Source organism: Lotus japonicus, chromosome 4 (assembly GCF_012489685.1).
Source record: "Lotus japonicus ecotype B-129 chromosome 4, LjGifu_v1.2".
In the NCBI taxonomy this organism is placed as follows: domain Eukaryota; kingdom Viridiplantae; phylum Streptophyta; class Magnoliopsida; order Fabales; family Fabaceae; genus Lotus; species Lotus japonicus.
Genome location: NC_080044.1, coordinates 60,277,503 through 60,293,470, shown reverse-complemented (window position 1 = coordinate 60,293,470; position 15,968 = coordinate 60,277,503). Strand labels below are relative to the sequence as shown.

The 15,968-nt window shown below is 35.8% G+C and overlaps 3 protein-coding genes across 4 annotated transcripts; 2 read left to right on the top strand and 1 right to left on the bottom strand.

Annotated features, from left to right (window-relative positions):
- Positions 1–816: 816 nt before the first annotated feature.
- LOC130714576 (uncharacterized) lies at positions 817–1,940 on the top strand. 2 transcript variants are annotated; one of them, XM_057564482.1, is made up of 3 exons: positions 817–997; positions 1,087–1,145; positions 1,441–1,940. In XM_057564482.1, the coding sequence occupies exons 1-3, from the start codon at positions 916–918 to the stop codon at positions 1,558–1,560; spliced, it is 261 nt and encodes an 86-aa protein (XP_057420465.1). In that variant the 5' UTR covers positions 817–915; the 3' UTR covers positions 1,561–1,940. The 2 variants fall into 2 exon arrangements, with proteins under 2 accessions (XP_057420465.1, XP_057420466.1); XM_057564483.1 differs by having other exon boundaries at positions 818–997; positions 1,471–1,940.
- A 189-nt stretch (positions 1,941–2,129) lies between these two features.
- LOC130714575 (GDSL esterase/lipase At1g74460-like) lies at positions 2,130–4,514 on the bottom strand. Its single transcript, XM_057564481.1, has 5 exons — positions 4,237–4,514; positions 3,721–3,851; positions 3,261–3,500; positions 2,899–3,148; positions 2,130–2,795 (listed from the first exon to the last, which is right to left on the bottom strand). Exons 1-5 carry the CDS (start codon positions 4,472–4,474, stop codon positions 2,551–2,553), a joined length of 1,104 nt encoding a protein of 367 aa, XP_057420464.1. The 5' UTR covers positions 4,475–4,514; the 3' UTR covers positions 2,130–2,550.
- Positions 4,515–13,690: 9,176 nt separating this feature from the next.
- LOC130710804 (geranylgeranyl diphosphate reductase, chloroplastic) lies at positions 13,691–15,968 on the top strand. Its single transcript, XM_057560170.1, has 2 exons — positions 13,691–14,443; positions 15,083–15,968. The coding sequence occupies exons 1-2, from the start codon at positions 13,757–13,759 to the stop codon at positions 15,782–15,784; spliced, it is 1,389 nt and encodes a 462-aa protein (XP_057416153.1). The 5' UTR covers positions 13,691–13,756; the 3' UTR covers positions 15,785–15,968.

Sequence of the window (15,968 nt, the reverse complement as noted above, 5' to 3'; positions counted from 1 at the left end):
TAGGAAGCACTGTCTTGGACTTTTGTGTGGTGTGTGCAGAGAGCAGAATTGCCACTAGTTCCATTTAGTGGAGAAAATTGTTGCTCCCACTACCAATGACATACATGGCTTCTCAGAACATGAGCTGTTCTCATTGTTGAATATGATGACTTCCACCACCTGCAATTGATGTGCATGCACTTAGGCAGTGGCAGATAAACTAACAAGAATTTTTACTTTTACTTGTGCCATACAAAAGAATATATAAAGAAATAGACACTAAGCATCATCAAAGACCAAAAAAGTGCCTATCATTTAGAAAACTTGCACACTAAACAAAAACATGGATAATTTGTACCACATTTGGTACCTTGTTTTCCTCATTCCTAAACTAGTTGAGGCTCAAATATAAAACGCTGTTTCCATGTGAGTTTCTTAGATATGTACCCACCAAAAATGTGTCTAGTATTATTATATGCAATTCACATGAAGCATATGGAAATGTCCTTAAAATTTAATGGCATTCCCACTAGACTTTGACTTTGGTTAGTATGCCAGCAGCTTTGGTCTTGCTTCTCCAATGTCATTCTTAACCAGAACCAACACAAGTTGCTCATATAACTTAATTTGATTTCCTCCAAACCATTCTCTGCACCCCTTTAATGGCTAATACTGTGGGTTTTCACACACGAAAAGGAAACAATCCTGATCAAAGTTTTAGGAAAGAGTGGAAACGCGTTGTTTCTCCTGAGAAATGATGGGTTGCTTTCAACTTTATGACTTTGGCAATAAGATTGCTGCTCCATCAAAGGCTTTCTCAGTTGAAAAAACATTAAAAAAATATTATGTAGATGTATAAATTGAGAACTAGCATATGTGAGGCAACATAAGTACATAACCAAGCTAGAGCTTGTTGCTGAGAGTTCCATTACAAAGATGGCAGTCACTCTTGTTCGTTTGTTCTTCATTCTTCTAGTGCTTTCTCATCTTTTATGTTTGGAAGCAGTCCCGGTTACAAGTAAATTCTACTATAATGTTTCTAATTCTATTCTTGTAGAGTCATTGTTCTCCTTCATCTTCTAACAAATGGCTTATCTATATAAGCAGGAACTGAAAACCTTATGCAAGATCTCCAAGTTCAGCCCACTCTCAAGAATGCCCATAAGGTACAATTCCATGTCCTAAGACTACTAATTCCTGAGCTGCTTAGAAGGATCAACACATCTTTTGTCCTAAAATGCTGTCTCAACTTTCTGTTCCACCAATAAAATCTTGTCATGTCAATTTAAAAAGACATGAATGAAGCCGTTACAAACTTATATAGTGATTTTTAATTGACATGTCAAAATTTTATGATAGTACAAAAATTAGACACAATTTGGGGATAGACGGTTTCAGTCCGCTTAAGACATGTAGCATTTTTCGAACTATAGACATCATGTTCCATGCATTCAAATACAGGTTGTCACTGAGAAAAACTGGCACTTGCAGGAGCCAACCATTACTGAGAGGATGGATTTGGAACTCAATGACTATGCACCATCAGGGGCCAATGGTCGTCACACTCCAAGAGGACCATAATGTATGAAATGGGGTACTGATTAAATGTTAGTTCTTCCATGTAAAACAATCTTAAGTAGGAATAATCTGAGAAGTCTAGAGGCAATTATGTATCATCTGGTAAGAGATTCTACAGTTTTATGAGCGAGACTAGTCTTACCCTCAAAGAGGTCGTGGTGCCAGCCTATATGTGATTGTCAGAACCGACAAACAGCTTTTCTTTTAAAAGTGAAGAACCATTTGTTTACCCACAGCAACTTGATAGGGATTGCAGAACAATGTTCCTACTTCCTGGAAAGTGGATCAGAAACTAATCCAAAATGTTTGTTTAATTTGTGTAATCATGTTAGCTGGCAACTTAGTACTATAAAAAATATCCCAAATACCATATTCAACATTAACTTGTTCTGTTTTCAGTGGAGGTGAGAACATATTTTTATATACCACTCTCCCCTGTATATACACCTTTCCTCAAACATCTCTAGGAAAGTTTGAGGCCAATATAATAATATTCATCATAGTGTAAGAAGTTAGTGGAATTCTAAGGAGCACACACTGTAGTAATTAAATTGGCAACTCACCAAATCATATTTGTATGCTACACGTAAGTATGGAGATTTGATTATAATAAACTTGAGATGCATTAAGTAATGCCTACAGCAACATGTGTTCCAGAAATCATATTCTATTGTAGACACATCATCTCTTTGCAGACATTAGAGAATGATGGAGTTGATAAAAATACAATTTATGGAACCGGATCAAGATATCTCTGTGACCCAATTTGAAGAAAATACACTCTTAACTGATGAGTTACATACTTACATATATGTGATGCATAAGGAAAGAAAATATCAGAAGTATCTTTCTTATGATAGCAAGAAACTATTTAGAACTGGTTACTAAAAATGCTCAAACCATAAAAGGAAATTATGTATAACTGAAAAATACTTGCTTCCACTTCCACATATCATGAGCACTTCCAGCATTAGAAAAGAAAACATTGAATCATTAATCTTCCGGAGCTGGAGCAACAGCAGGTGCTGGTGAAGGAGCACCACTTTGATCATCATGTGAGAATCCAAATTTCTTGATGAGCTCATTTGCAATCAGTTCATTAGCACTATCTGAGGGGTGGTACTCATCCCAAAACACATATTTGCTTCTATCTTTGCACAGTGTTGATGCCGGCACACATGTAAGCGAAGGTCTAATTCTCCCAAAGGAACAACAAGGAGTGTCTGAGTTTTCAAATCCTACGAACACAAACATGAAAGTAACATATTTAAAAACCGTATGTATCAATATCATCTAGATAATTGTCAATGGTTTGTGCATCTGATTAACATATTTACTTACCATACTTAATTGGATTGCTAATCAGATCATAAACAAAATCATATGTATCTCCAAATCTATATTTTGCATTAGGAAGCTGCTCCACCAAGTCATTTACTAACTTGCTTCCAGCTTTGTTAAAGTTTAGAGCCAGCTTGTTTGTTTTTTCGCGACAATTCCCAGTTGTACTAAGCACCCTCTGAAGGGGAATGCAGCCCATTGGAGCCAGCCCGAAAACCATGAGTTTCCTTGCTCCTAAGCTATGAAGAAGCTATGCATAAACACAACATTAAAGATAACACTTTATTATTAGACCCAAGAAGTAAAAAAAGGACAACAGAAAGTGAAGAGTAAATGATGGTGTTAAAGTAAACAAAATAAACCATGAGTTGTCTTTCTAGTGTTCCAATCAAGTAGTCCATGAAGGTTTCATCATTGTATGTCCATGAATCAGGATAAACAGGCATCAAGTAGTTGTTGATGAAATCATTGCTTCCTAGAGCAACCACATAACTAGCTTCCTTGAAAAACTTGTCTGCCGCCTTTTTTCCAATTTTGCCTTGAACCAGTTTTTGTGTCCCCTGAAACAACTCAATTTGTTTGTCCAGAGATAACTTTTCTATCTGCAAGAGGCATCATTTTGAACATATTAGCGTCTTGCTTTGCATCAAGGCTTATATGACACGTGTTTGGAAATCCTTCTACAACTTATTTTAAAGTCATAATCAATTACGGGAAGAAGCTTATAGTTATATGAGTAGCTTCTCAGTGCGAGAATAATATATTCAGCAAAAAAAAAAGTTTATCGAAATATGCTAATGAAATTTGGAACTCGCAACTTACAAAGTATGAGCCGGTTTCATTCAAGATGCCGCCACCACCAGAAGCATAGTTCACACCATTTTCTAGTATAACTTCTTCAGTTAAGGATGGGTCCAGGACTGCAGGAGGTCTAGGTAGGCCCAATTTGTCACCTGAAAATGTACAATAGAAAAGCACTTTTATTTCTAAAATAACATAAATTCAAATTTGTTCATCCACTTCTTCAAATGAAAATCAAGCCTTAATTTGGAGAATTGGAGCATACACGAATAGTTGTCTACTACAACATGTGACGCGACATGTTGATGTCAATTGAGTTAGTTTCTTGCATGATCACTAATTGCAAAGTATGTGAGTGCTAAAAGGTGAAAAGATTGGATTAAGATTCTCTCTCACCAAATGTTGTCTCATTTTCTATCTCAACCAATGAAATTATGTCATGTTAATTTAAAAATACATGAATATGACATTTTCACTAGTCAGACAGAAAATGAGACAACATATTGGAACAAAGAATCTTGATCCGAAAAAAGTTACCTATTATATCAGAAACTGTGCGACCATTGGAGAACCTTCCATTAGGTAACCCATTACCCAAGTCTATACCATACCAAGGAAGGCTTGCCTGAGCAAGACTTTTAGACAGATGCATGTTATTTCCAACATCTGAGAGAGAGTCTCCAAATATGAACTGCACCATCTTGCAATGGCATCCTTCAAGCCCAATTCCCAAAATGGTGGCTACTATAGCAACTAACACCAGATTGAACTTCATGTTTGTGCTATTCCGTGGCTGTTAAGTGTTAAGCATTTGGGTTGGATTTTATAGTAGCTAGCTGCTAGGAATTTCTGAATCATGGAAGGATTCAATTGTAGTGCAGTTTGGCAGCAACGTGCAGAGAAAATGTCACAACTTAGTGAGATTGTGAGAAAAATTGGGTTGATACACCAACTTTCAATGATTATTCAAAACTACTGCAACTACCCATACATTTTGTCACAACTTGGTAAAATAAAAAATGCATGCGGAAGACCAGTATTTGTGCATGTTGCAACTAGAAATCTTATAAAGAAGGAATGTGAATTAAGACATGGAGAACACAAGGTAGCACGTTACATTGAATTCTTAACGAACATAATGCATTTTGTCCACTGAGGTAAGACCTTTTGCGTCTCAACTCTCAACAATTCAAGGTACTAAAGATTAAAGTAACACTCAAATTATTAAAAGAACCTCTATCAAAGGAGAAATTGAAAACTTTTGTGTTAACTTATATTGTGAAGAAGAATGCTAGTAACACACTCTTTTAATGACACACTTCAACCCACTCATTGCATTTACTATGATTAGTTTATTTTTTGAAAAGTCTGCGAGCTAAGAAAAGAAAAAAATAAGAGTTGAAAAATGAAGTTCTAGTTCATCTCATTCTGTTCAAATCAAACATAGCCTAAAAAGTATACTTTTAAAGATAACTATTGCTATTAAAAGATACTTTTTGTTGAGTATTGCATGAGGATAATTTGATAAGTACCATTTAATGAGAAAAGTTACACTCCCTTTGAATCCACCCAGGTGGATCGAACAAAGGGAATTATGATGACAAAATGAGTAAAATTATCTGTCAAACCAATTCAATCAGGTTAAACTCGTGCCAGTAATTTCTGCAAGTACAACATCGTGCCACATCGAAGTCTAAATCCACCTAATCAGAGTACATGATTTAAATCTGAGTATTGTAATCTTTTCTATTACTGTCCACCTATTGGATATAGATAGAGGTTTGATGGGAAATTGGGAATGATATGTAAATAATTTCGGCAGTATTTCTCATCTTGTTGGTGTCTGAGCATCATATTTGGTACGAAATTTGTTAGCGTTTACTAGGAAATTCCTTCTGTGTAACAATGTTTATGAGACCTTTTACTAATACCTTCCATCATATACAAACAGTGTCAACTTTATGCCTTGAAAGTTTAAATAGTTTGTGCTAAGTGTCCGGGTTTGTTTTGTTAATCCCAATTGCATTTTGCTGTCTTATGAATTGTGATTTTTTAATTGCAAGCTAAGATTGTTTTGTTAACAGCAAAACCGGAGTAACTCTTGTCACTTCATGAATGGCTCTTATAGAATTATTGTGTTAATAATATAGCCAATCTTATAGGATGTCTTGTTTGCGGCTGAGAAAGATAGTTCAATATAATGTCCTTTGCCACCATGCGTGATACATAACCACAATTCCCATTATTATTGCCAAGTAACAAAACCAAGGTTCAGTTAATCACAAGCAAACAAATGCTTCATCATCTTCATAGTTACTTCAGTAGTTAATTATATCTATGCTTAGATCAAAGATAAGACCAGAGATCAAGAAATTGCCATTTTGACAAATGGACTACACAGTACACACCAATGGAAACATATTCCCAGCCATCTATCTCACCTATCGCACGATCCTCACCGTGCACACAAACTCCAGGCATGGATCAAGACGCGGATTGCCTAGACGGAAGTGGCAATGCTGCACACATCATGTTCCTCCATTGGGCCACACAAGTCAGACCTCAACAAGCCCAAGTGCTTGGAGCCTTTTGTTTAATTTTTATTGTTATTTGATTTCCTAGTTATTTCTAGACTAGACTAGATGAGATCTTTGGAAAAAAAAAAAACTAGATGATATCTTCCAAAAATATGAGTGTCCCCAAATGATATACGAGTTGGGTGAAGGAGGTCCATGAATCAATCTCTGAAGGGAGTTACATATGGTATGACTATTACCTTACAAATTACGAGGATTTGAACCTAATTGATCGTTAATAATATAATATGGTCAAAATCGTGTGATGAGTGAAGTACCCATATTTTTTTGTTGTTGTTGACCGTTAATAATAACTATTTTTCTTATAGAGTAAATAATGATATGAAGATTAAAACAACCACTGTATATCCATAAAATATGCTTCCATGGAAATTTACTATCAAATCACTCTAAATTAACTGATCTCCGAGTCCGAGTCGCATGATGAATCTTAGTGACTTGGTCAAATGGAGAGTTCATCCCAAACAACACAAAAGGCAATTCTTATCTTAATTACTACACCCACAACTCATGTTAAATGACCAACCAGGGAACCATGGAACAACACACACATGTTATAATGTAGTCTTTGATCTTCTTTTTTTAATGAAAATGAAGAGACAAGATCCACTCGATCACATTATGTTCACATGTGTTTTTCCACCAGAGAGAATCCTCACACATGAGAGCTAGAAAACCATATAAAATCTTTATATACTACCTCAATTCCTAATTGATATAGTTAATGTAGTTAGTAACTTTAACATCAACGAGAGGGATAAGGCATGCGGATCTAACATAGGTCTCCTGAGTCATGCTCTTTATTAAAAGGGATTTAGAAGATACACAACACAAGACTAACATTTCCCCCAAACAAATTTAAGGTTTTAAAGTTAAATTCTCGCATTTTGTTATGAATATTTGGATGCCCATCAGAGTTAGGAGTCCATGGGCTAGGCCCACATGTATACTTGTTCAACACTCTAAACCTAATAGTATAAATACAAGGGAGTCTGCACCTAGCAGAGCATTCCCATTAGACTATTTCTCATATCTCTCTTCTCCTTCCTCTCTTACTTGCTACTCTTTATTTATAACACGTTATCAGCACGATAGTCTCCAGCACGATAGTCTCTTCATATTTCATAATTCCTAAGTGAAAGAGTAAGTATCACTTCCAGAGTAAGTACCACATCCATGTGGAAGGTTATAATTTTACAAAAAAAAATTCTCCTTCTTCTTTCTTCTCATTCTTCTTCGAATCATTTATCTATGAGTCCAGAAGTACCATAGTACTAAGCATGAATCCTGAAGATTCATATCCTTACAGTCCAGAAGTACTGTAATTGAATTATTATGCATGAATCAGGAAGATTCATATCCTTACAGTCCAGAAGCACTATAATTGAATTATTATGCATGAATCAGAAAGATTCATAGCCTTACAGTCCAGAAGCACTGTAATTGAATTATTATGCATGAATCAGGAAGATTCATAACCTTACAGTCCGGAAGCACTGTAGTTGAATTATTTTGAAAGAATCATGAAGATTCATAGCCTACAATCCAGAAGCATTGTAGTTTAATTATTTTGAATGAATCATGAAGATTCATAGCCTACGTGTCTAAAAGTACCGTAGTTAATTTTTTTACCTTACGAATCCTGAAGATTCATAACCTACGAGTCCAGAAGTACCGTAGTTAATTTTTACAATACGAATCCTGAAGATTTGTAACCTACGAGTCTGGAAGTACCGTAGTAGAATTTTTAAAATATGAATCATGAAGATTTGTATCCTACGAATCCATAAGAATTGTATTGAGATATATTCTCTTTGAGCTATGAGTTCAGGAGTACCATAGCTTGAATACACAAAAAAAAAGTTCATGAAGAACTAGAAACTAATATGGATACTTGAATGTAAGAGAGAAATTGCTCTGCATATCATCTTCATTCCTTCCTTGATGTGTATGGAGTATTATTGAATCTTGTCACTAAAGTGGAAGAGATAAAGAAAGGTCATGAGATACATCAAGAAGAGATCAAGAAAAGAATCATAAAATATACTATATTTAAATCTTTTAAATTGAATTAATCTCTTTAATTTTGTTACTTTTAAAACAGTTCTATGATGACAAGATTTTATATATATATATATATATATATATTGTGCTATCAATTTTGTCACATTTTTTTTTTCTTCTTCTTCTCAAAACTATCAATTATTAAAGTCGTTTATTTTTCAGATTTTTTTTAATATGTGGATATCTTTTTATTATACTCATTGATTCATAAAGGAATATATTCTCAATTTACGTTTATAATGAGTGCTTGATTTTAAAACTAGATACTACGGAAATTTTTTATATGATATCAATTGATTTTGAAGCTCTTAATAAAACTAGAATCGAAGGGTAATTGTAGAAACATTTGTATGTGGATGTACTATTTTATTTAGTACATAAATCTTTATTAAATCTTAAAGGATTTTTTTAATGTGTAAATATTTATGAGATCATGAAGAGAGTATATTTAGGAATAATTCTATGAGTTTGTTATAAAATTATTTTCGTTATTTATGACAAACAAATTTATTTACATGTATTTGAACTTCCTTTTTGTATGATATAAGAATATTTAAACAAACTTAGTTGTTTGAAATAAACAAAAGAAGACCTTATAGTCTTTTGTCAATACATTATAGTTCCTGAAGAACTATATCGTTATCATTGATCAAGTTGATTGAAAGATATGTATCTATCATGTAAGCTACAGAAGTAGCTATATTAAGGAAGGATTGAGATATTCCCTGAAGTGAATATTTCAACAAACATGACAAAAGTTATGATTATTTAGATCAACGCATGGTTAAATGTCCCTGAAGGACATCCAATGGTATATATGGTATTGTTTCATGAAATGAAACTTTTGTGGTTGCTCTCTAGAAGAAGCCTATGAAATTTCAAAGCAATATTTTAAAATGGATCATTGACACTCTTGAATAGATCCATAGATCAATAATATTATATTTTTGCAAGAAACAACCCAAATGCGGTTGGAATCATAGAAGTGATATTTGAATCAATGGTTGATGTGACCATGATAATGACTCCTTATATCGGAAGTCTTCTTGACACAATGTGGTGGTCAGTCGACGTGTCCTATTGGCACGGTGATGAAGCAAATTGCAGTGCAATTGCTAATAGCTTGCTGAGGGGGAGCATAATAATGTGTTTGTGACTCACACTTAGGGGGAGAATAATGTGTTTGTGACTCACACGAAGGGGGAGAATGTTGAGAATTAAAATGTGAGTTACAGTCTCACGTTGGCGCATGATCTCATGCCTTCTACTCCCCTTATCACCCCCTAAATTGATATCAAAGTATACAAATATAAAGAGCATATATAAACATTGTTGCTAGATATTGCTTGGATCGGTAGTAATCCAGAGATGTCAAACCTATTGAGTTTTTCCATGCGATGGATATGAGTTAAAGGAAATTATGAGATGCAATACTCATCTTGTGACACAACTGTCATGTACACAAATTCCTTATTAATTTGAAAGTCTTGAAGGACTTTATTTACATCTAATTGATGTAACGATAAACTATGGGTTGAAAATATCAAAATCCTTAAAGGATTTAAAACGTCAGAAAATTTTACTTCAAACATTGAAGTATTATTTTAAATGAGAAAGTTCTATATATGGAACAAAGTGAATGTGATTGGCATGACCGGTTAGACCATCCCGAGTCTTATGATGCGAAAGTATATGAATTCATATGAGCACTCATCGAAGAACCTGAAGATTCTTCAATATAATGAATTCTTATATCTTGTTCTCATGACCAATTAATAATTGGTAAAATATATGGGTTTGAATCCCGCATACTCTTGAGTATATTAGATGCGATACATGTGCACGTATTCACTCTTTTTATGAGTCATTTAAGTATTTCATAAATTTATCGATGCATCGACTAAATGACCAAATATATGTCATCAACTCTCCATATTGATAGAGTGAAAATTCCAACCTTGATCAAGTTGGTAAATGACATGATTTTGAATATCTAGTTAAACATGTTTGTATTCAAATGATCTAGCTAATTTGTTTAATTAAACGCCTCATATTTATGGCTAGATAATTACATATGAGAACAAATAGCCTTATTTATGGACATGTGATTTTACAATTAGCAGCATTGACACGCATCAAGCCAACAATTCATTAGAATTCTCCCCATTGTAATTGGTTCATGGTCAGGAACCTAATATCTCTCAACTAAGAATTCTCAATGTGCGTTATATATTTTCAATTGCTCCACCACAACGCACTAAGGTGATACCACAAGGAAAACTGAGATTATGTAATCAATTTGAGCCATTACCGATAGATATTTCATATCTTACTTGTTGTTTCTCAGCATTAGGGGGAGATGAAATTAAGCAGCTCTGAAAATTTGTAAAGAATGCATATGTATACTCGCACTATGAACCAGAAGTTCAAAAGATGCATTCTCTGACCTAAAAGGAATTATTAAATTCCTTATATGCTGCAAATACCCTTCTCTAACTTGATATCCCAGTTGGAAAATTTGTCATTATTATTAGGTTAAGGCATGCCTAAAACTTGGTTCAAAAATATATATCTTAGAGAAGGATGATGGTCTTGTTGAGGAGGCAAACTATCTTGAAAAGTGTAGAGACTACAAAAATGTTTATTCCTCATGAAGAGGTTCAGGTACCTGTAATTATTTATTTAAGAGATCTCATATGATTATGTCTCTACAAGTTAAAACAAGGAACCAAGAACATGAAGAATTGTCGACATGATGAAGTAGCGCTCAATATTAGAAATATGTGCGAGAATCTTGAACCCGAAAATGAATGGGTATGATTGGCCATAAATAGAAAGAAGTAATTCATTTGCTGAATTTAAAGGTCGTTGGACCTCATGTCTATACCCTAAAGGTATAAAGATGATAAGGCTTAAAGAGTCTTTGTAGTAAAATGAAATAATGTTGTCATATTTAAGACACATGTGACAATCGTGGTGGATACTTGGAGTTACAACTTATTTGTATGGCTCACTTGAGATTGATATCTCTATAAAACTCCTTGAAGATTGTAAGATGCCTAAAGCACACAATTCATGTTCTCAACAATGAACAAATTACTAGATTGAAGCAATCTAGATGATTATTTGCTTAAGGACGGTCACAAAATGACTCAACCAACTCATGCATATTTATGATGAGATGTGAGATTGCTTATGTCATAATTAATGTCAATGACAATGATTTATTGAGACTCTAGAAGAGCTCACAAAAGCTGTAGATTTGCTAAAGAAAGAATTTGAGATAAAAGAGTTGAGAATGAAACTTTTGTCTAGCCTCATCAATTGAGTATCTAAAGGATGAGGTATTTATGTACCAAAGGACTTATATTGCAAAGGTACTAAAATGATTCTATATGGACAAATCATGTCCACTGTGTACTCTATTGATTTTAAGGTCATTAAATGTAAATAAAGATCCTTTTAGACCTTGAGAAAAGAATGAAGAATTACTTGATCCTGAAGTACCATATCTTAGTGCTATCAAAGCATTATTGTATCTTGCTAGTCATACTCGACTTGATATATCATTTGCTATTAACTTATTAGCAAGATATAGTTCTTCACCTACACAAATACATTGGAATGGAAAACAAGTGTTTCGTTATCTTAAAGGCACATTAGATATGAGTTTATTTTTTCCTTTTATGTCCAAGCTTAATCTAATTGGTTATGCAGATGCTGGATATTTGTCTAAATATCTCAAATAGGTTACTTGTTTACATGTGGAGGAACAACCATTTCATGGAGATCTGTGAAAAAAACTATGATAGCCACCTCAGCTAACCTTGCAGGAATATTAGCATTACATGAGGCAAGACGAGAATACGTTTGGCTGAGATTCGTGATTCAATGCGTACTTGATATTGGTGATTTGTCCTCTTGAAAGATGCCGCCAACAACTATATATGAAGATAATACTACATGCACTACTCAATCAAAAGAAGGATACATCATGGGAGATGGACAAAGCAAATATCACCGGAGTTTTTCTTCACTCATGATCTACAAAATAATGGTGACATAGACATCCAACAAATTCGTTCAAGTGATAATTTGGCAGACTTATTTACGAAGACTCTTCCAACTACAACATTTGAAAAGCTTGTGCAGAATGTGAGAGTTCGTCGGCTTAAAGATTTCAATTAAAATGCATTGTACTCTTTTTTCCTTAACCATGTTTTTTCCCATTGGGTTTTTCATGGTAGGGTTTTTAATGAGGCAATGTACAAAGACGAACTATAGAATGATGTACTCTTTTTCCTTCACTAGGTTTTTATCCCACACTGGGTTTTTCCTAGTAAGGTTTTAATGAGGCACATTCTTAAGGGATGGTCATCCAAGGGGGAGTGTTATGAATATTTGGATGCCCATCAGAGTTAGGAGTCCATGGGCCAGACCCACATGTATACTTGTTCAACACTCTAAACCTAATAGTATAAATACAAGGGAGTCTGCACCTAGCAGAGCATCCCCATTAGACTATTTGCACCTAGCAGAGCATCCCCATTAGACTATTTCTCATATCTCTCTTCTCCTTTCTCTCTTACTTACTACGTTTTATTCACAACACATTTGACAATACAATTTGATGGGTTGGTATTGTTATGTTAGTCCAATAGTCTAGCTGTCTGGATACCATTTCTCTTGTTGGTATTGTTTTCCTAGCTAGGTCTCCCATATTGGTCTAGCTTAGTCTCTTAGGAATTTTATGCGTGAACAATTGTGATTGTAAGCAAAGAGAATGAAGCAATTAAACATTGCAAGAAAAGGTAGTTGGGTCTTTTTTTTTTTGATATAAAAAGGTAGTTGGGTTTTTAACACTTACAATGGTTGAAATGGACATTCACCCAAAACGCACTTAAAAACAACACAAAAATAAGGAAGCAAGCAACAACTTCATTTCACTCAATTGGAAAGTGCATTTACTTCTCTTAAAATTGAACCCCACTTTATTTTTTAAAACACTCACTAATTATCCTTTTCATGTAGTACTACTAACAATAGAAAACCTCACAACACATGCTTTCCTTCATTGGCAAGAAAGTTCAAAGTTTAAACTAAACTGGTAATTACATCTCAAAATTTTCATTGAAATTGAATGCATGCAGACAAAAATTTAAGAACCCAGTACTTTAAACCAAACGTGGCAACACATCAACCACTCACAAATCAATATCAACACCAAACACTTCCCACCACCATGATCCCAAAATCTATCCACATAAAATCTCCACCGTCAGTACCATCTATCCAACGGTCACAAACACCCCAAAATCACAACCCATATCCTTCACCCCAATAGAAAGAAGAAAAACCAGTTTCACTCACTCACTTCCCTCACTCTCACCACCACCATGAACTCCATCGCCCTCAAATCCTTCGTCGGACTCCGCCAATCCTCGCCGGAAGCCCCCCATTTCTCCGTCCAGCTTAAGCCCAATGCCCCCCGCCGCAACTTCAAAGTCCTCGCCGGAAAATTCAGCCCCAAGCTCCAGGGCCGGAACCTCCGCGTGGCGGTTGTCGGAGGCGGCCCAGCTGGTGGAGCTGCGGCGGAGACTCTCTCCAAGGCCGGAATAGAAACGTTCCTCATCGAGCGTAAGATGGATAACTGCAAACCCTGCGGCGGAGCTATTCCGCTGTGCATGGTGGGTGAGTTCGACCTCCCGCTTGACATCATCGACCGCAGGGTAACCAAGATGAAGATGATTTCGCCGTCGAATGTGGCTGTTGACATTGGCCGGACGCTGAAGCCGCATGAGTATATTGGTATGGTTAGGCGTGAGGTGCTGGATGCTTACCTGAGGGACCGGGCGAAGCAGAATGGGGCGGAGATTATCAATGGGTTGTTCTTGAAAATGGATGTTCCGGTGGATAAGGTGACGCCGTATGTGCTTCATTACACCGCATATGACGGCAAAACTGGTGGGCTTGGTGAGAAACGGACCTTGGAGGTTGATGCTGTCATTGGAGCTGATGGGGCGAACTCAAGGGTTGCTAAGTCCATTGATGCTGGTGATTATGAATATGCCATTGCATTTCAGGTATCCCTTCAAACTTTAATTTTGATGTTTTTAGAAATAAGAGGGGTTTTGATGGATAATGTCAGAAAATGTAGTGTGATGTGAAGAGAGTCTAGACTATGTTATGGGACAGTTTAATTGGATCTGGTGATTTTACTTGTGTTTAGGATGTCTAAGTTCAGCAAGATATTAAAATAATTTTTTCTCAATTTTTAATGTCTTTTATTATTATTTGAATGTATGCTTTTGATAGGTGTGTCTGTAAACACTAAATCCATGTTTGGTTTTGTCTTGTGATTCTCAAAACTATGTTTTGGCAAAAGTTATAATGCAAACTTCAAAGTGGTGTTGTGTTGAGAAGTCCCAAATGCAAGCTTCAAAGTTGTGTTGTGTTGAGAAGTCCCATGTTTAATATAGATGCGACTAAATAAGTCTTTATATAGGTAGGACAATCTTCACTTTTGAGCTAATATTTGGGTAGAGTTAGGGTTGGCCTGAATTCTAATACGGATAAACGTTTTCTGGGTAAAGTTAAGTTCAGCTCAAATTCTGAGATGTTGTTACTTTTGAAAGGTGAATAGGCATAGCTGAAGTTATAAGTATTGTTACTTTTCAAAGTTGACACTAACATGTTTCATATTAATGGCCATGATTTCACAGGAGAGGATAAAAATTCCGGATGATAAAATGGCTTACTATGAGGACCTTGCGGAGATGTATGTGGGTGATGATGTTTCTCCTGATTTTTACGGGTGGGTGTTTCCTAAATGTGATCATGTGGCTGTTGGCACTGGCACTGTGACACACAAGGGAGACATCAAGAAGTTCCAACTAGCAACCAGGAAAAGAGCTGAGGACAAGATTTTGGGGGGCAAGATCATCCGAGTGGAGGCACACCCCATCCCTGAACATCCAAGGCCGCGAAGATTGAAGGGAAGAGTAGCCCTGGTGGGCGATGCTGCTGGCTATGTGACCAAATGCTCTGGGGAAGGAATCTATTTCGCAGCCAAGAGCGGGAGGATGTGTGCAGAGGCGATCGTTGAAGGTTCAGAGAATGGGAAGAGGTTGGTGGAAGAAGGGGACTTGAGAAAGTACTTGGAGAAGTGGGATAAGACTTATTGGCCAACTTACAAGGTCTTGGATGTGCTTCAGAAGGTGTTTTACAGGTCTGACCCTGCGAGGGAAGCGTTTGTGGAGATGTGTGCTGATGAGTATGTGCAGAAGATGACCTTTGATAGCTATTTGTACAAGACAGTGGCACCTGGAAATCCATTGCAGGATATCAAGTTGGCTATTAACACCATTGGGAGCTTGGTGAGGGCCAATGCTCTGAAGAGGGAGATGGAAAAACTTAATGTATGACCATAGTCATTATTTCCCTTACCCTGATACTATCAATTTTTTTCTTGCTGTTGTGAATTTCGTAGTATATGTGACAATCTTATAAGTGATAGCTATATCTGTGTAAGCAAACGGATGAAAATTTCATGCAATCCTCCCATATAGCAGAGGTTGATTGAAATGAGAAAGCACTTGCTTAAGTATA